The sequence below is a fragment of the Sinocyclocheilus grahami genome, unplaced genomic scaffold (assembly GCF_001515645.1).
Source record: "Sinocyclocheilus grahami isolate Dianchi unplaced genomic scaffold, SAMN03320097.WGS_v1.1 scaffold56.1, whole genome shotgun sequence".
NCBI classification, from domain to species: domain Eukaryota; kingdom Metazoa; phylum Chordata; class Actinopteri; order Cypriniformes; family Cyprinidae; genus Sinocyclocheilus; species Sinocyclocheilus grahami.
Genome location: NW_015505235.1, coordinates 787,841 through 807,736, shown reverse-complemented (window position 1 = coordinate 807,736; position 19,896 = coordinate 787,841). Strand labels below are relative to the sequence as shown.

The 19,896-nt window shown below is 34.8% G+C and overlaps 2 protein-coding genes across 5 annotated transcripts in view; both read right to left on the bottom strand.

Moving 5' to 3' along the window:
• LOC107583943 (zinc finger protein 800-like) overlaps window positions 1-5,471 on the bottom strand; it is a 23,332-nt gene extending 17,861 nt beyond the window's left edge. Inside the window, exon 1 of the mRNA XM_016270310.1 lies at window positions 5,401-5,471. The gene's annotated coding sequence lies outside the window, so the exon portion shown is untranslated. The remainder of the gene's footprint in view (window positions 1-5,400) is intronic.
• Window positions 5,472-6,321: 850 nt separating this feature from the next.
• Window positions 6,322-19,896, bottom strand: part of atxn7l1 (ataxin 7-like 1) — a 27,993-nt gene continuing 14,418 nt past the window's right edge. For 3 of the 4 annotated variants that reach the window (XM_016270304.1, XM_016270306.1, XM_016270305.1), the window contains 10 exons: window positions 16,723-16,802; window positions 15,455-15,638; window positions 13,969-14,408; window positions 10,898-10,980; window positions 10,560-10,804; window positions 9,259-9,412; window positions 9,019-9,140; window positions 7,244-7,871; window positions 6,591-6,610; window positions 6,322-6,402 (listed from right to left, as the gene is read on the bottom strand). In XM_016270304.1, coding sequence (XP_016125790.1) covers window positions 6,375-6,402; window positions 6,591-6,610; window positions 7,244-7,871; window positions 9,019-9,140; window positions 9,259-9,412; window positions 10,560-10,804; window positions 10,898-10,980; window positions 13,969-14,408; window positions 15,455-15,638; window positions 16,723-16,738 — 1,920 coding nt within the window. In that variant the 5' untranslated portion in view covers window positions 16,739-16,802 and the 3' untranslated portion in view covers window positions 6,322-6,374. The remainder of the gene's footprint in view (window positions 6,403-6,590; window positions 6,611-7,243; window positions 7,872-9,018; window positions 9,141-9,258; window positions 9,413-10,559; window positions 10,805-10,897; window positions 10,981-13,968; window positions 14,409-15,454; window positions 15,639-16,722; window positions 16,803-19,896) is intronic. The other variant, XM_016270307.1, reaches the window with a different exon arrangement.

Genomic DNA, 19,896 nt, shown 5'->3' with positions numbered 1-19,896 from the left:
CAAGATATAGATAGACAGATAGATAGATAGATAGACAGACAGACAGACAGACAGACAGACAGATAGATAGATAGAACAAGATATAGATATAGATAGATAGATAGATAGATAGATAGACAGATAGATATATAGACAGATAGAACAAGATATAGATAGATAGATAGATAGACAGACAGACAGACAGATAGATAGATAGACAGACAGATAGAACAAGATATAGATAGACAGACAGACAGACAGACAGACAGATAGATAGATAGATAGACAGACAGACAGACAGATAGGTAGATAGACAGATAGATAGAACAAGATATAGATAGACAGACAGACAGACAGACAGATAGATAGATAGAACAAGATATAGATAGATAGACAGATAGATAGAACAAGAGATAGATAGATAGATAGACAGACAGACAGGCAGATAGATAGAACAAGAGATAGATAGATAGATAGACAGACAGACAGGCAGATAGATAGAACAAGAGATAGATAGATAGATAGACAGACAGACAGGCAGATAGATAGAACAAGAGATAGATAGATAGATAGACAGACAGACAGGCAGATAGATAGAACAAGAGATAGATAGATAGATAGACAGACAGACAGGCAGATAGATAGAACAAGAGATAGATAGATAGATAGACAGACAGACAGGCAGATAGATAGAACAAGAGATAGATAGATAGATAGACAGACAGACAGGCAGATAGATAGAACAAGAGATAGATAGATAGATAGACAGACAGACAGGCAGATAGATAGAACAAGAGATAGATAGATAGATAGACAGACAGACAGGCAGATAGATAGAACAAGAGATAGATAGATAGATAGACAGACAGACAGGCAGATAGATAGAACAAGAGATAGATAGATAGATAGACAGACAGACAGGCAGATAGATAGAACAAGAGATAGATAGATAGATAGACAGACAGACAGGCAGATAGATAGAACAAGAGATAGATAGATAGATAGACAGACAGACAGGCAGATAGATAGAACAAGAGATAGATAGATAGATAGACAGACAGACAGGCAGATAGATAGAACAAGAGATAGATAGATAGATAGACAGACAGACAGGCAGATAGATAGAACAAGAGATAGATAGATAGATAGACAGACAGACAGGCAGATAGATAGAACAAGAGATAGATAGATAGATAGACAGACAGACAGGCAGATAGATAGAACAAGAGATAGATAGATAGATAGACAGACAGACAGGCAGATAGATAGAACAAGAGATAGATAGATAGATAGACAGACAGACAGGCAGATAGATAGAACAAGAGATAGATAGATAGATAGACAGACAGACAGGCAGATAGATAGAACAAGAGATAGATAGATAGATAGACAGACAGACAGGCAGATAGATAGAACAAGAGATAGATAGATAGATAGACAGACAGACAGACAGACAGACAGACAGAACAAGATATAGATAGACAGACAGACAGACAGATAGATAGAACAAGAGTCTTTCACCCATAGAAAACATTTGGCGCATCATAAAGAGGAAGATGTGACAAAGAAGACCTAAGACAGTTGAGCAACTAGAAGCCTGTATTAGACAAGAATGGGACAACATTCCTATTCCTAAACTTGAGCAACTTGTCTCCTCAGTCCCCAGACGTTTGCAGACTGTTATCAAAAGAAGAGGGGATGCCACACAGTGGTAAACATGGCCTTGTCCCAACTTTTTTGAGATGTGTTGATGCCATGAAATTTAAAATCAACTTATTTTTCCCTTAAAATTATACATTTTCTCAGATGACATGTTAAAACTATGTTGTATTCTGAATAAAATATTGAAATTTGAAACTTCCACATCATTGCATTCTGTTTTTATTCACAATTTGTACAGTGTCCCAACTTTTTTGGAATCGGGTTTGTAGATAGAACAAGATATAGATAGATAGAACAAGATATAGATATTCTTCTGTGAGAATAAACACTAAATAAATAAGCACTTGACTTCGCACAGACACTTGAACACAAATCAAGAACACAAGCAAGCAGGTAAGAAAAATGTATTTCTGTAACAGCTGAAATGCAAATATCATCAAACCTGAAAATACACATCTATATCATTGAGAACACATGGGCCAACAGGACACAAAAACTGTATAAAGGACACAGGAGCTCGTCTGAGGAATGAGAGAAATGCCTATTAACACCTCTTATGTCAGATTTAGAGATGCTGCATGAAGAGTCCAGGTATAAAAATAAGGCCTTCGAAATCTTTACAATTGTTATGGCTGGGTCACGTCGAAGCACTGAAGGTGTGGCTATAATACATCTACTACATAAGCATCTGTAAGAGGGAAAGAGGACAGGTGATGTGGTTGGGAATAAGCTTATTAACAGGGCTGCTTGTGCAGTGTTATGACAAACCATCTAGTTAGCAATGACATTCACTAATAATGGCAAAGTAGTAGTATGCACACATGCAACAATACATATCAGTAGACCAACTGAACAGAATGGAGAACATTACAGAATTAATTCAGATTGCTTCAAGCATTTTCCTTGACGCTGGAAGCAAGCCGTGTGTCTTTCTCTGCGTGTGATTTTGAGTTCAATGTGTAACCGAAAATGTAGCTTACAATATACAAATATTCAAATGAAATCAATGACGATTGACGATTTAATGACTGATTTATGAAATCAGTCATTAAACTACTGAAAAAAAGTTATAATAAAAAAAAAAATGAATGAACAAAAATAAAATGCCCCCCCCCCCCCCCCCAAAACCAAAAAAAAAATGCCAAATTAAAAACTACAAAACAAATTAAAAAAAATAAAATAAAAGTTAATATAAAAATATAGAAATTAAAAATTAAAAAGCAAAATTAAAAACTACAAAACAAACAAAACTTTAATAGATATATATTATGGAAACCCATAACAGAAAAAAATGTTTTTCACAATTCTGACTTTTTTCTCAGAATTACAAGATATAAACTCGCAATGGCAAGAAAAAAATCAGAAGTGTGAGAATTATAAGACAAAAAGTCAGATTTTGTATCTTTTTTTTTTATCTAACTTTTTTTCTCTAAATTGCAAGAAACAAAATACGAATTGTGAGATATATATATACACTCAGAATTACGATAAAAAGTCAGAATTGAAAAAAAAAAAACCCACACACAGTTACCTTTTTTTTATTCTGTGAAGGAAATGGGCTTCCATAATAATAATAATATGGATTATTATTTTATATTTATAAAAATATAAAAAATGTAAAAAAATAAAATGAAAAGAGAGAAAATAAAAATATATAAATAAAAATTGCACTGCTATGCCATGGTGACATTCCTTAATTTCTACAAGAGGGATGTGTTTACAAGGACCTACTGTATAATAATAGTACTTCATAGCTTAGTTACAGTTCAACATTTCCTGTCGATGAACTGTAGTACACAGATTTGTGGCACTGCTGGACCAAAAGAAAGAGCCAGAAGGTCAAAAAGGGGTACCATGATCAGATCTTGACCGCATTGCAATTTCACATTCCAATTCATTCGGTTTACTTAAGTGGTCCTTCACGCTATTCTGAAAAAATATATATATATGTTATCATGTCAATAATTCCATAGAATAATCTCTAATGATTGACGTGCAATGGGAAAAGGCAAAACATGTAACCGAACATCCTCATCCAGGCAGTTTTCTTCTCCGTGATGATGAAGACTCGGTGTGGATTGGGGGAACTTCACCGCCGCTTGACCTCAAAACATTACAGCGCCAAATCCAAATGGAAGCACTTCACGCATAAAAGATGGCGTGGAAGGGATCCGGGGTTGGTTTCTAGCTCTGGTAGCTGACCTATGGACAGTTTCGCATTGGCAGCAAGGCAACACGGTAATAATCGGGGGTAGAGAGCCGTCACAGCAAACACACGCTGGGTTCACAGAGCGTATTGTCTTTGCACAGTCAGAACAACTATACATGATTATTTCTCCTTATAAATTCATATATCAATAATTTTTATAAATAAAATAGTACTCAAATCCAAAAGAAAGCGCAAAAAGGGATCTTTACAGGAGTTGTGGCTCCTTAAAGGAATAGTTCAGACAAACCTTTGCTGTTTGTTTCTTCATCAGATTTGGAGAAATGTAGCATTCTGTCACTTGCTCACCAATGGATGCTCTGCAGTGAATGGGTGCCGTCAGAATGAGAGGCCAAACAGCTGATAAAAACATCACAATAATCCACACCACTCCAGTCCATCAATTAACATCTTGTGAAGTGAAAAACTGTGTATTTGTAAGAAACAAATCCAACATTAAGAAATGTTTAAATTAAAACCATTGCTTCGACTACAATACAAGTCCATAATCCATCATGGATTACTGTGATGTTTTTATCAGCTGTTTGGACTCTCATTCTGACGGCACCCATTCACTGCAGAGGAGCAAGTGATATGTTAAATTTCTCCAAATCTGATGAGGAAACAAACTCATCTACATCTTAAATGGCCTGAGGGTGAGTACATTTTCAGAAAATGTTCATTTTTGGGTGAACTGTTCCTTTAAATATTAAGATTCTTATGCTAGTGATGAAGAGCTTCTCAGAGATTAAACAAGAGGACATGGAGCTGAATTGTAAAGTATGAAAAAAGGTCTCAATGCAAAACCACACTGATCCGGAAACCTGTTTGGAAATAATCATTATTTTGCATTTCTGTGCAATTCTTTGCACTTCACCTTTGATAGCAACATGAAATGCCATTTACAATCCATTTTAATGTTGCAAATTCAGTGTAAAACTGAATATTCAGTGGGACTTTCTTTTTTAAAAGTTATCATGGTGACACATTATTGCCATATCATTTATTATAATGCTTAAAAACTATGCAAAATTAGGCCAGGAACACTTACACTGCCGTTCAAAAATTTGGGATATGTAAGATTTTTTATGTTTTTGAAAGAAGTCTCTGTTCACCAAGGCTGCATTTATTTAAAAAAAAATACGGTAAAAACAGTAAAATTGTGAAATATTATTACAATTTAAAATAGCTGTTTTCTATTTGAATATATTTTAAAATCTAATTTATTCCTGTGATGCAATGCTGAATTTTCAGCACCATTACTCCAGTCTTCAGAAATCATTCTAATATGCTGAAAATTTCTGATTATTATAAATGCTTGTTTTTGTGGAAACTGATTGTTTGAGGAATATTAAGTTAATTTTTTTGTCACATTATAAATGCCACTTTTGAGTCCTTGCTGAATAAAACTAAAGCGGTAGTGTAAATAGAGAGTAAACAGCAAACATTTCTCCGTTAACTCTTTGAGAAGGTCTTCATTTCTGATGGTCAAACAATAAAAGGTGCACATATGACCTAACAACATCTTTTAAAAAACAAAATTGGCAACAGACCTGGGCCGACTGCCAATACTGGCTCACAGCCAAGTACCTTTCCTCTAGAAAAGTCTTGAAAGACTGGGATCCTGTGGGCACATCATCATTTCAGTTAGTATTCCTTAAAAACATAATCAGAGAGTATAAATGGAAAATGCGAAGGATGCAAGGCCCTTTCATAAGCAACCATCTTTAGGTCTATGTAGATACATATGACTGAGGAAGATAAGTAACCATTAAATCCTTGAACCTCTGAGAGAAACGAACAATAAATACAAAACAAAACAATTATAATAAAAGATATGTACACACATTTCCAACAATAGGGTCTCTATAATACTTTAAACCTTTAAAATGGCATACAAATATACTTCTGCTCAACATGTGAAGCACTAATCAGGTCAGTAAGAAAATTAATAAAGGATAAATTATTATACAAAATTCATCACCGGTTAAAGTTGTCAAGTCCTGGCCTCTTTTTCTTTTTTTTTTTTAAATCGACAAACACTTGTGTGTCAAAAACAAATACTCAAAAACCTGAATTCATCCAATTTAGAAAAATACAACTTGCCGAAAAAGCGTCTGTAAAATATTCCCTTGTTTGAAACCCTCCTTTTTACGTAGTTAGTTTTTACATAAATTAAGTGCACTTTAGATCGACACGGTTGAGTCTGAAGGGTGTTCCTTCATGTTGTCCCCATCTACGTGAAAATCAAAATAAAACTCTGTATCGCTGAATGTCTGAAACGTGTTGTGTACTGGTTAAATCAAAATCTGAATCTGCATGAGACTGAAGGAAACGTGAGAAATCAATCTCCGATAAACTGGCAGATGAAACGTTTATTCCTAATGGAAACAGAACAGAAGAAGCCCTGTAGGAAAGGAGGACGCGAAGGATGCGACTCAACCGTAGAGGCAGCGCTGGGATCAAGGCAGGACAGACACAGTGCTGGCGTCCCGCGTCTACAGGACGTCCCAAGCTCTTCTCAAACTCACACCGCATCAGTGAGGGACCTTGGGCTACAAAACACATCAGTGGTTAGTAGGTTTGCATATGCAAGGATTCTGAATGTACAGTTTAAAAAAAAAAAGAAAACCAAAGAGAATTGCCGGCAAAAAACCCTCAGCGTCATTCATGAGATGAAAGTAAAATGCAAAAATGGTATGAAAATAATGTAGGAATACATTACATTATCCAAGGTTCTTACATCTGTAATTTTTTCTTCTTCTAGTGCATAAAAATATAATAGAAAATATTTTCATACTAGAAAAAAATCATGATTAAAAACTTTTAAAAACATTATTAAATACATATTGAAAAAATTACAATCTTTTTAAAAATTACTATCTTTTATGAGCTAAAAAAATATATATAGTACACTAGAATAAAATGTAGACACTAGAAAAATGGCATGATTGTAAATAACTTATTATTAATATAAAAATATAACAAATAATAATAAATATAATAATTATATAATATTGTAATTCTTTTCCAGGGTAGAAAAAAAACATATATAGAGAATGTGTGTATGCTTGAAAAATCACAACTTTTCATATTATTTTAATAAATAATAATTCATTTACATATATTTATATATATAATATTTGTATTTTCAAAATATATATATTCTAAAAAAAAAATTATACTATTAAAAAAATTATAAATCTTTTCCAGGCCTGCAAATTACAATACTGAAATGCCTTAATATTTTATGTTTCTATTATAATATTTTATTCCTTAATATATCTTCTGTCATATTGAGTGTTTTTCAGTGGATAAATCCAATAAATTGAAATCAACACACACGCAAAAAATTGGTCTATAAAGACACGTTACTACATTTTTAACATGTTTTACCTGTCTGGGGAGGGCGCTGTGGGGCGAACTGCTGCTGCTCTTCCTGAAGACCCCGTCCAGTGCTGTGGATTTGGTGCTTTTGCTGGGTTTGTCACTGTTGGTGCTCGATCCAGAGCTCTTCCTCTTCCTCCCATCGGAGGAGCCATAGGGCAGCGGGCTGTGGGACGAGACACCCCCGTGATCCCCGGTGAGTGCCTGCGGGAGGGACAGCTCCACGCTCCCGTACCTGTCCTGCTCCCTCGGCCCTGGGGCCCCCGGCTTGGCCCGCACGCTGAGGGCCACCGTCCCGTTACTGATGTGCGCCGCTCCCAGAGGCAGATGGTAGCTGTTCCCACTGCTCCCTCTCTTTCGTGACTCAGAGGGCGGAGGCGCTTTCCGCTTTTTAGGTCCCGTTCCGTCCCCTGAGGCTTTGGGTGGCTTGGCCGGTTTATTCCACTGCGGTCTGGGTCCGGGTCCGGGGTCCCGGATGCAGAAAACCCCAGCGCCGTTATGAGAGAAAGAGGTGGAGTACGAGACCATGGAGACGCCGTCCAGAGGAGCCGCCAGCGCGTGGTTGGGGACGAACGGAGAGCCGAGGGGAGAAACTTCAGTCGAGCTCGTCATGCTCTCCACCGCTAGGGGGACTTTCCTGTGACAAACAGGATATGACATCACCAGTATGCGGTAGGAAGCCGTGTGGCACATTAACCTAAATGCTGTGTGTTCACTGAGTGAAAGAAAACGCTTTGAGCCTTTGTAAAGTCATTCGAGTACTAAAACTAAACAGCTGAACTGAAGCTGTTAACATTCATTGAATTCATTAAAGGCTTATGAAACAAACCTCACCAAAAAACATCTTGGTCATATTTCACCCCTAAATAAAAAAAAGAAAAATAATATTTTGCATAAAGAAAATGAAGTCTTTTTTTAAATTTTATTTTATTTTAATGAGGCTATTTTTCTATATATTTATTATTTAAATCTGTATGATTATTATTTAATATACATTATTATTATTATTATTATTATACATTATTAAACATTAATTGTGTTTATATTCAGATATTACAGAATAATAAATCAAATTATTTATTTTTTTTAGCCTGGAAAAAATATGCATTATTAATTTAACTAATATTAAATAAATAAAAAAATAATTATTATTTGTAAATATGCTTAACCGCCATAAACATGTTTACTAAGAATGATTATTTACTATCATTCAACAATCATATTTAATTATTCAGTTTAATGATGTTTAAAAACTATTATTAATAAAAACAATAATTTTATGTTTAATGATTTGTTTAATAATGTAAAAAAAAAATAAAACAACATGAAAATAAATGTCAGAATGCAGACAAAAATCTTGATCAGTTTTTTTGCTTAATTCAAAATATATTTAATTTCTTATGATATTTGGGTGAAGATAATATTTTGCAGATGAAGCCTATTTTGAAGATCAGTAAGGTTTTAAGGTGGCTATATTCCTATGGGATTATTAAACATAAATGGTTGTATTATAATTAATAATAATAATAATAATAATAATAGATTAACTGTTAATGAAAATAATGTCCAAATAAAAAAATGACTGTGACAAGTCCTTATTTTCCTAACTCAAAATATTTTTTTCTTGTGATTTTGGGGTGAAATACAACCCCTACTATATATAGATTCACCCTATTATGGGAAAAGTGAACTGAATGTATGCACCCATAAATACATCATTCATAAGCAATAATTGTGTGAGCGGATGGACAAGCGTGTAGCTGTGGGCCTTGCGGGACGCTCACCTCCACATGAGAGAGTTGACGTGTTTTTCCACCATGCAGTGGAGCGCCAGCCGCACCCGGTCCCACCGCCGGTCGAACACGTAGTGCCCCCGTCCCATCAACCGACTGCTGAACGCACAGCACTAAGACAGGAGAGAATGGGTTTTCACCTTATATTACTCCATTTTTAAAATGCTTTACGCATATACAGCAATATACAGGGTCCCAAATGTTGTAATGTAGTGGTTTGGTGCAGCTCACGCTCATGGCTCGCGGGTGCTGTGGAGAATAGTGGCACAGCAGCTTCTCAGACTCCTCAGGGAGGTCGCTTTCTTCTTCATCGCTGGACAGACGTGCGTCTCCACTGCACTGCTGCCAGCTGAGCGCGGGTTCAGGAGGAGGAACGGGTGCAGAGCTGCAAAAAAAAGACTGCTGAAACTCGAGGATGAACTTTTTTTTTTTTTTATAATTTAAGTTATATTTTAGTATTATTATACACTCTACTATTATTTATTTATTTATTTGAATTTTCATTTGGTTTGGTAATTTTGTTATGTGCTTTTGTCATTTTTTATAAATTTTTTCTGTTTAGCGTTCATGTATTTTTAGTATTTCAATTTTTTTTCTGGCAATTTTCAAATATTGCAATTATATTGAATGCATTTATTTTCAATAAAACGTGTCATTATATAATAGTTAAACAGTCTTTTCTTTTCCCATTTTAAACTTCAGCAGAAAAAAAAATGATATAGTTGGCAAGTTTGATTCTAAAGGGCCAAACTCATTCTATGCACACAATATAGACAAATAAACATGGTTAGTTTTGTTTTATTTATATACCATTATAGTATTTATTAATGTTTTGAATTAGTTTTTTTTTTTTTTTTCATTTTAGTTTAGTTTTTAGTTATTTTGTTATGTACTTGTGCCTTTTTTATATTTCTATTTAACTTCATTTCTTTTATTTATTCATATTATGAATTGGATTTTATTTTGATATTGTCAGGTTTTTTATTTTTCCGTTTCAGTCATTTTAGTACTTCTACTTAAATGTATTTTATTTCAGTTAGTTGCCAAGGTAACATTTCTAATTTTCATTTAAAGTTGACATTCTAATAATTATTCACCATCATACTACAATAATGATAATATTACAAGTTATATGAAAGTGATATTTATATTTTATTTTTTTTCAGTATAAAACTAAAATCTGTGAATCAGTTTATACAGTTCAGTTCAATAAATTAATTCAGAACTCTGATTCAACAATTCAAAGTGCACCATCACTTAAAAATTTCATATTTTTAAAAATATTAATATTACTACAAATATTAATATTATTTCATATAAAAAAATATTTGTTAAATATCTAATATTTAATATAAAATGTTTTCGTAAAATTATGTAGGAAAATATGATAAATGTTTATTTATACATATTATAAATAATGCACATATGCTTTGAATATTTTAACAATGTTTTTTCTGTTTTACTTTAAAAAATAGATGATAGATACCTAGACATTAAAATAATTGCACAGTCTTGTAGTCAGCAGTACGTACCTGTGTAAGTGTGAATTGGCCAGCTGCAGTTTGAGAGTGGGCGTGGTCTTGGCATTGGTGCAGCTTGTGGATAGGCTGGTTGCTGAGTCATGTGACTGTGTGACCTGCACTGATTGGCTGCCTGCTTGAACATCCTTTTTTTGCCCCGTCTCCTTCTCCTTCGCCCGTCCCTTATGCTCCGCTAGTAGGATGTCGAAGTCTTTCCTCCGTCCCGGGACGGCTCGCCGATGGGTTAGAGAGTGAGTCTACAACATACACAAACAAACACTTTAAACTCCACCACAATCCTCAGTGGACAGAGATGATTAAATTGCACACTAATGAGTGACGATACCAACCTTGCAGGTTAAAGATCGAGTGCAAGGCCGCTTTGTCTCTGGGTCCAAAACCCCACAATGTTTATTAGGATCAAACACTCTCCCTGTACAGCAAATAACAAAATAACAATTGTTTAATTATTTATTATGTATGTATATATTACTAATACGTATATACGTGTGTGTGTGTAAGAAAATAGATTTATATACATAGCATATAATATTTTATTACTATATCATGTTTATTAAAATATTACATATACAAAAAACATTTATTATATGCTTTTAGTCAATTAAAATGCACTAATTAATTATGCTAATGTCAGAATGCATTGAGTTTTGACCAAATATCTCATGCATTTCTTTTGTGCATGAGTCTCTAATCATTTCCAGTCATTTCTAAGGTATATTCTCATTTTGGATGCCGTCTGTATAGACGTAGTTTACTGGGAACATATTTCAGACCTGAGCTTTTAACTCTGAGAAATTGTGGTGCTATCCGAAGCTCACAAAAACACTTAAACTAGCTCAAACTCTCTGTAATAGAGCGTGAGTGTCTGTGGCGGCTGCTGGACACAGCAGAGGATCTGGCGACCGAGAGCAGCCAATTACACAGCATAAATCAAACCTCCGGTGGGACGAGAGCCCAGTAAACAACATACGGAGAGAGACGACTGACCCTCTAGCAGAGGCTAGTTATGACTAAACATTCATGCTGCCAGATGAACTACAAGCCTACAAACTATAAACCACAGAAAACAAGCGATGGGGTTTATTTATTTATTTTTGTTCATCGTTTTGGTTTGTTTTTTTAGTTTGTTTTACTTCTCCCTTCTTCTTTTTTAAAAGTATATAAAAATAATTAGGGATGCACAATATTATCGGACCAATATCGGAATCGGCCGATAATGGATTTAAATGTAAATATCGGCATCGGCCCGATATGAAAAATTATGCCACTATGTCTTGCCGATAAGAGGAATACATTAACTCACATGTGCTCAGGGTGCGCTAGCTATTAGATCAGGTCAGCATTGTGGCTCATTCTGCAAAGTTTCACCTGAATGATGATTAGATTGATTGTTTTGGATCACTGCATTTAAACTGAGAATGCACGTAGAGTAAACCGTAATAGCATGTGCAGCGGCAGCCTCCTCCGGGTCCTAATGCCTGCTCAGTAAGGAGTTTTAATTCTGTAGGGGCGCTGTTGGCCTACTTCTAATAAAAGGAAAGCAAAATACACAAATAACATTTAGACTGTGTTTCTGATTAAATAAAGCAGTAATTGATGCCATAAAATCATGAGTATGTTTTGATTTAAAGGTCAGAAGCTATAGCTTACATGAACAAAAAAAATAAAAAAAATAAAAACATGACACTTAAATTAAATAATTTTATATATACCGATTTATCCATTAATGTGTAATATGTTATATATTTTTAAACAAATTATGAGCTCTAAAATATTTTCAGAATTTTTACAACTCTTTTGCTTTAGACCATTTACAAATGTTAAATCATAAATTTAAATGTTAAGGTAACCACTGCATCTTTCTGAAAAAAATGCAGTGATTAATACATAGTTTATTTATAGTTATTTTTAAATCTTTAATCAACTGTAATTATAAAATAACTTTATTATTGTTTATTTAATTGTAACAAATAAGTTCTTGTTAAAAACTAACCAAAATTAAAAATAAGTATATATCGGTATCGGCCAAAATTAGTTGAAAACTATCGGCATATCGGATATCGGCAAAAATCTAATATCGTGCATCCCTATAAATAATTTAACAATAACAAAACTTAAGAAATAATGTGCGAAAATCTTGAAGGGCTAAGATCAGTGTTATTTGAGTATTATTTATAATACTATTATAGTGGGGGGGTTGTTTAGAATTAGCTATTTTATTTTTATATTTAGCTTTACTTTTATATTTTATATTCAGTTTTCATTTTTTAGCTGTTTAGCTTTAATTTATACGTCATAAATAGAACAAGACATCAGTTTAATGTCGCGCCGCATCCAGTGTACACAGCTTCACTGATTATAATGGTTCTACTGTATTTTGCCACTCGCGTCCGGTGTAGACACGTGTTTAATGTCATTGGTGAGGAGGAAAGCCTGTGTGTGTCCTATGCCTTAGCGGACAGCAAGAAACCCACAAAAAATAAAAAAATAACAGAGAATAATAATAACAATAACAGTTATTCTCTCTATGCTATTTTTCAATGTTTCAAGTGATGCAGGTGTTTTTTCCCCTGTAGGTTTTTTTAATTAAAAAAGCATTCATTTTTCATGTTTAGTGAAATTATTTGGTAGTCTGAGGTGGAATGGGGATTCGGGGGAGGGGGCAGATTTTTGTATAGGTTTAAAGGGGGGCGCGACCAAAAAAAGTTTGAGAACCACTGCACTAAGGCATCCACTAATGCCTTTTCTTTTCTGATGACATCACCAAAGCCGTACAGTCGGAGAAAAAGCCCCGCCTTCTCCTGACCAATCAAATCCAAGTTGTTTCCTACATTATTAAGTTAAATGTGCTGCAAGTGCATTTCTTCTGGTTTCAAAACAAACCTCAGATCAAAAGTTAGTCAAACCAAAATGTATTCAATATGACAAGAACTCAGAGTTAAACTGTGTCAGAACAAATTCATCTTGATAATATCAGATAACTGAGACAGAAAGGTATGTAATGAATTCTGTTGAATAGCTTGCAGCTGCATTTAAGTACACAATTAGATAATACCAATTTAGGTCAACCAATTACCAAGCCATGCTTAATTTTGTTCAGTCTGTGGTGTAAAAAGGTCGCATTAGCAATTAAAGAAAAAACACTTAAGCAAAACATGGTCAGGTCAAAGTGTCTGAATAATTTCTGGTCCCAAATGTTTATGCATTTTACTGGTAGCCCATTGTATGAAGAATTTTTGGGTATAATATGTCACAGTTCACTTTATTTTGCTATCCTCACTTACATAAATGAACTATAGTGTCCTGCACCCACTAGTAAAAAAAAAAACATAAAAAATGCTATCTGGTGTCTGAATAATTTTTGGTTTGACTGTACATTAAACAAGCGTTTGCTACTCACCCGACACTCTTCGGTGCCGCCCGCCTTTGGCTCCATTCTGATGCTTCTTGTCTGGTGGAGAAGGAGGGACTATTGGTCTCCGGTCCAATAGGGATGGAGACGTGGAGGCCGCGGGTCTCCTGTCCTGTGGGGAGGGCAAGGGGGCGGGCCGTTTCTCCAAGGGCGACCGTGACGGGCTGGGCCGCCTGTCAATCAGCGAGGGGGGCGTGGTAGAGCGAGGCGTCACAGGACCGCGACCATTCAGGAACTTCTCCTGGTTCTTGTGAGATGCTGGTGACGTCAAGGAGGACTTGAGAGGAGCGGAAGATGGAGAGGAAGACGTGGAGGAGAAAGAAAGAGAAGAACCCGCCGTGGGAGACGTGGAGGTGACTTTGATGAGCGCTCCCTCCGATCGGTTGAAACACGGCATCTTCTCCAGACTCACCACCGGTAAAGACACGCTAGAGAAAAGACATTGTGTATTTTAAGATCTGAACTTGCATAGAGTAAAATTTCCAAACGTAATTCAACTCCCTTTCAATTTATGTGTATTTGAATAAAAAAAAAAATTGGTCACAACCACAGGAAGTCGAACTGTAATTTGAATCGACATAAAAGTTTTTTTTTTAACTGTTCTTTTCATCAAAGAATCCTAAGAAAAATGCATCATGGTTTCCACAAATAATGAGATAATAATCAGAATTAATAATCAGATAATATGTTTCTTGAGCAGCAAATCAGTATATTAAATGATTTCTGAAGGATCATGTGACACTGAAGACTGGAGTAATGATGCTGAAAATTCAGCTTTGATCACAAGAATAAATTACATTTTACAATATATTCACATAGAAAACAGTTATTTTAAATTGTAATAATATTTCACATTTTTACTATACTTTTAATGTATTTTTTATCTAATAAATGCATCACCGGTGAGCAGAAGAAACTTCTTTCAAAAACATTAAAATCTTATCGACCCCAAACTTTTGAACAGTAGTGTAAATATTATCACCATTAATTTATATAAATATTACATCATTCATTTTGATCAAAGATGACCAATAATACATTTTTCTAGTTGCACAATAAATGTTTTCATATTGCACATATTTCTCTAAAATTCAATACCTGAACATAATGAATGTTGACATATAAAATGTTCACCAATGCTTACATAACTTTATTACAATAAATATTTACATCATAATTTGGGATAAATCAAGAGCTTTCTGGGAAGTTAAGTGTTCTTCTATAAAAATAATAACTATACGCAGAAGTAAAAATGAATTATTAAAAGTATAAATTGATACAAATTGTGTTTAATTTTAAATATGTCAGGAAACTCTAACATTGACTCAAACATTTGGTGTGAATATGACAATCACATTGGAGCATTAGATGATGTTTACAAACACTTTCTTACGGTTAATTTAACCCTTAATCCAGCGTTTGTCAGAGGAAGCATTCATGATTGGATGGGGAAGGGGGGGGTGAGGTTACCCACCAGGCCTTGGCTCGGGCTCCTTTGGGCGGATAGACGGCCAGCGGCACCTTGCTGAAGCGTGAGTGTGGGTAATCTCGAGGAACCCGGAAGGGAAGGGGCTCCACCTCGCTCTGGCCCACCGACATCTTGGCCTTGACAGGAACCAGAGGGGTCCTGGAGCTGCTGGGTGAGCAGTGTCTCCTCTCTGACACACGAATACAGCCGTCAGAAGATCATGAGACTCCATACAGGAAGTGCTGAGGCAGATAAACTACTGGACTGAGTCCCAAATAATATACTATCTATCCTATACAACATGAAAGATTAACGTAAGTGCGTCCCAAATCATAATACAGTAAAAAATTATATGTGCACACTTATGTTGAGCTGCAAATATTCCACACAACCCACTTACAACATTCAAGAGAAGTTTGTGAGGTTTTCGATTGACTTTTTCAGTTTTAGTAAGACGTATGTTGAGGAATCTGGGGCTGAAAACAAAACTGCACTTTCAAAATGATGAAACTAAAAGTTGACCAACCATGAAAATTAAGTCATGCTTATAAGTAAATGAAAATCGTATGTGATAATGGGTGTAGCACAAATCAAATATTATGTAAAATATATAATAATATATAATAATAATAACATTATTATTTTTCTTCTTCTATTTATTTAATACATTTTTTCAATAAGCAAAATACAATAAAACCTAGTTAAAAATAATCAATACATGTTCTGCACACTGTTTTTCACTATTGTAATATAATATTTTCGTTCTTATATTGGCGCATATAAATCTTTAATTATTTGCACCAGTAAAACAGTACATAAATCATAAATAATATAATAATAATTTTTGTTATTTTATTTAAATAATCATATTATTTATAAGCTACAAAGTCATGCTTACACGCGTGTGGTAAAATAAATTATTATTATTATACTATTATTACTTAAATAGAAAAAAGTGTAATACAGTAAAATTTTGCCCACACTAGTTTAATTTAATATTGGTTTTCAAATAAATAATGTTATTTATATGCACCCATAAACAATACATAAGTCATAAATGAAATAATAAAAATATGAATATTTAGTTATTTTATTTTATTAAATTGTAATATTATTATGCACTATTTACCTACATGAAGAGTTTTGAATTCATTCTCTAAAATGGACAGTTTGAACTGATTCACAGAAATGAATCAAACACTAACACTATTTTTGCTGCTGTTTAAAGAAGAAATACAATTAAACAACTCTGAGACATCTTTTAATACACTTACGGTTCTTGCTATGCATGGCTCTGGAGGGCTCGAGGTGGACGCGCTCCTCTCTACTCACTGTTCAACTATTCCCCAACTACCTGCAATTACAAACACTCATTATCACACACAACACAACACAAATTAGGGGCCTACAACATATAATTGATGTATGGGGTTTCAAAACACTACACTGAGCCAGATTACTGTACTAAAAAACAAAAAAAAGTCCCTTGTTTATGTTCGAAGTGAATAATAATAAAGCTCCTGGCTCGATCTGGCAGCTCACTAACCGGCCTTGGCCTTCGCATCGTGTCTCGTCTGCCAGCGAATCTTAGCCAAGAGCCACAACACCGTTCGCGAGCACTCAAAAGAGCTGATTTCAGAGGCTCTGTTTGGACGAGGAGAACCCCTCGCTCACAACAAAGTCTTACCGCAGACCAAAAGAGAGAAACAATGGCCCGGCCGCAGGGGGAAATTCAGCATCAGGTTGGTCTGAATACGAGGCAGGTGTGTAAATATGCCTGTAGGTGTATATCCTGTGCAGCTAGACTAAGATAAAAATAAAAATAAAAAGGCCAAAGTCCACCGTGTTCACAGGTATGCTGGCATTCTGATGCTGCTAAAATCATCTGAAGACAATCAATTAGAGTTGGTGTGTCTTTAAAAGGATGTTGAGATGCACAAAATACAAAAAGGATGTAAACACTAACCCTTTTAGTTTGATTTGATGCGTTTAGGAATGTGTTGTTCTCAGTGCTGCCACAAGGGGCGCTATAGCAGACATTAGCATAAACCGTTTTCTGCGGTTGGTTTTCTTCTCCAGCTCAACTGATGTGATGGCAGTAATTGCGACTTTTTATATCACAATTCTGACTTTTTTCCTCACAATTGCGATTTTATATCTCGCAATGTGACTTTTTTTTTGCTCAGAATTGCACGTTTATATCCTGCAATTGCGAGAAATCAAGTCAGAATTGTGCAACTTGCGATTCTGACTCTTCTCGCAATTGCGAGTTTATATCTTGCAATTCTGACTTTTTTCTCGCAATTGTAAATTTATATCTCGCAATTCTGACTTCTTTTCTCAGAATTATGAGATATAAACACGTAACTGCGAATTATAAAGCCTAATTCGGCGGAAAGAAAGACTAACTTTATTTCTCAGAATTGCAAGTTTATATCTCTCGATTCTGACTTTATAACTCTCAGTTGCGAGTTTATATCACACAATTCTGAGGATAAAAGTCAGAATAGCAAAATGTAAACTTCGCAATTGCGAGAAAAAAAAGTCTGAATCGTGAGATAAAAAGTCATAATTACCTTAACTAAGCGCATTGCTACGTATGCGTGTGTTTTGCTATGCAGTTGTTTTTTGTGCATTGCTATGAGGTTTCTAGAGAGTTCTAAATGGTTTTAATTGCATTGCTATGCAGTTGCTATGGTGTTTTAGTTTGTTGCTACGTGGTCGATAGAGTGTTCTATATGTTTTAAGTGTGCTGCTACGCACTTGCTATGGTGTTCTGATTGTTTTAGTGCATTGCTACGAGGTTTCTAGAGTTCTAAAAGTTTTAAGTGTGTTTCTATTAGGGGTGTAACAGTACACGTAAAATGTTTGATACAGGTCTTTCGGTTCGGTACGCATGTTACTTTTGATAAGAAACAAAGTCTCATCTTTCAAATTATGTCAATTTTTTCAAGAAATTCAAGCAATAAATTCCGTTTTGGCGCTCTTTGATGTGGCATGACAGATTGCTGTATAAACGCCTCAGTTCAAACGGCAGCACGGAGCATGAGTGAGCGCGATTATCCCTTCCTTTTTACTACTAGTTTTAACGTGAAATAAACATGAATGAACATCTCATACCTCATGTAATCGCTCAATCAGTGTTTCAACCACTGAAAGACATCAAAACAAAATGCCACGTAGCATTTCGTTTACCTCATCAGTGTTCACACCTCGCTAGTTCACTAGAGAAATGAAGTCTGGAGAAGAGTATTTCCTGAAAAATTTGACTATATGCTTTAGGGATGCACCGATATGAAAATTTTGGCCGATACGGATAACCGATTATTCTTTATTTTTGAAAGCCGATAACCGATATGTTGGCCGATAAATCTATATCCAAATTGTTATATACTTTTTGAGAGCCTGATTACAAAAAAGGTCTCATCATTAAAAGCCACATCCCAAACACTTCAACATAAGCAGCCTAGTTTGAACGGTGTACGTTTTAAAAATATTTTTACTCTCCCATTACCAAATTTAGTCATAAAAAAGTCTTACAAATAAATAAAATTATGCATAAATAATGCAAACAAGTCACTGGACATCATTACACGTGTAAAGAATCAAAATGAATGCGCCATAGATCAATAAAACGGAATAGCCTCTGCACGGACAATAATTAAATGATTTTAATTACTAAACCATACTGTTGATGAAAATAATAAGAGAACAATACAAGTGGTTGTTGTTATTAATAATATATCAATGATTTTGAAAAAGTAACAAATTAATACCACTGTTTTAAATAGCAGCCGTTGAGCTGCGCGTGCTGAAGCTGAAGAGCTGAATGAACACGGTAAACTGAAGCGTTTTGCTGGCAGCTTATTTAACTCAAGGAAATGCATCCTGAGATTAATATTAATACAACATAAACATAATATTACAACTTATATATGTACAAAATGACACAGTTATTGCATGCTATAGTCAGAATGTGTGATCCTGTTGTGGATGCGCTCTTCCCATAACAACGCGCTGAAACACAGCAACTAAACCCAAAGAATGCACAAAGTTTTATTATAATAATGTTCTCATTAGAATGTTATATACACAACATTCCCAATCATAGTTATTAATGTTGTGCACTGCTGTTTGAGCTACGTGTGCTGAGCTAAAGATGATCTCCGGTAAACTGAAGCGCTCTTTTAACTTAACCAAACGCATTCTATATGAGATAAATCAGATATACATCAAATAAACACAATATTACAACGTACAATTGCACAAAAGGCTGCAAACGAACAGCGCGCATCTGAAGTGTCTCTGAAGGAAATAATGCATTATTTATCGGCTTTAAGATATCGGCCAAATTTTCTTATCAGGCCGATACCGATAACAGAAAAAATGAGCATTTATCCGCCGATACCGATATGGTGGCCGATATATCGTGCATCCCTAAAAATAAT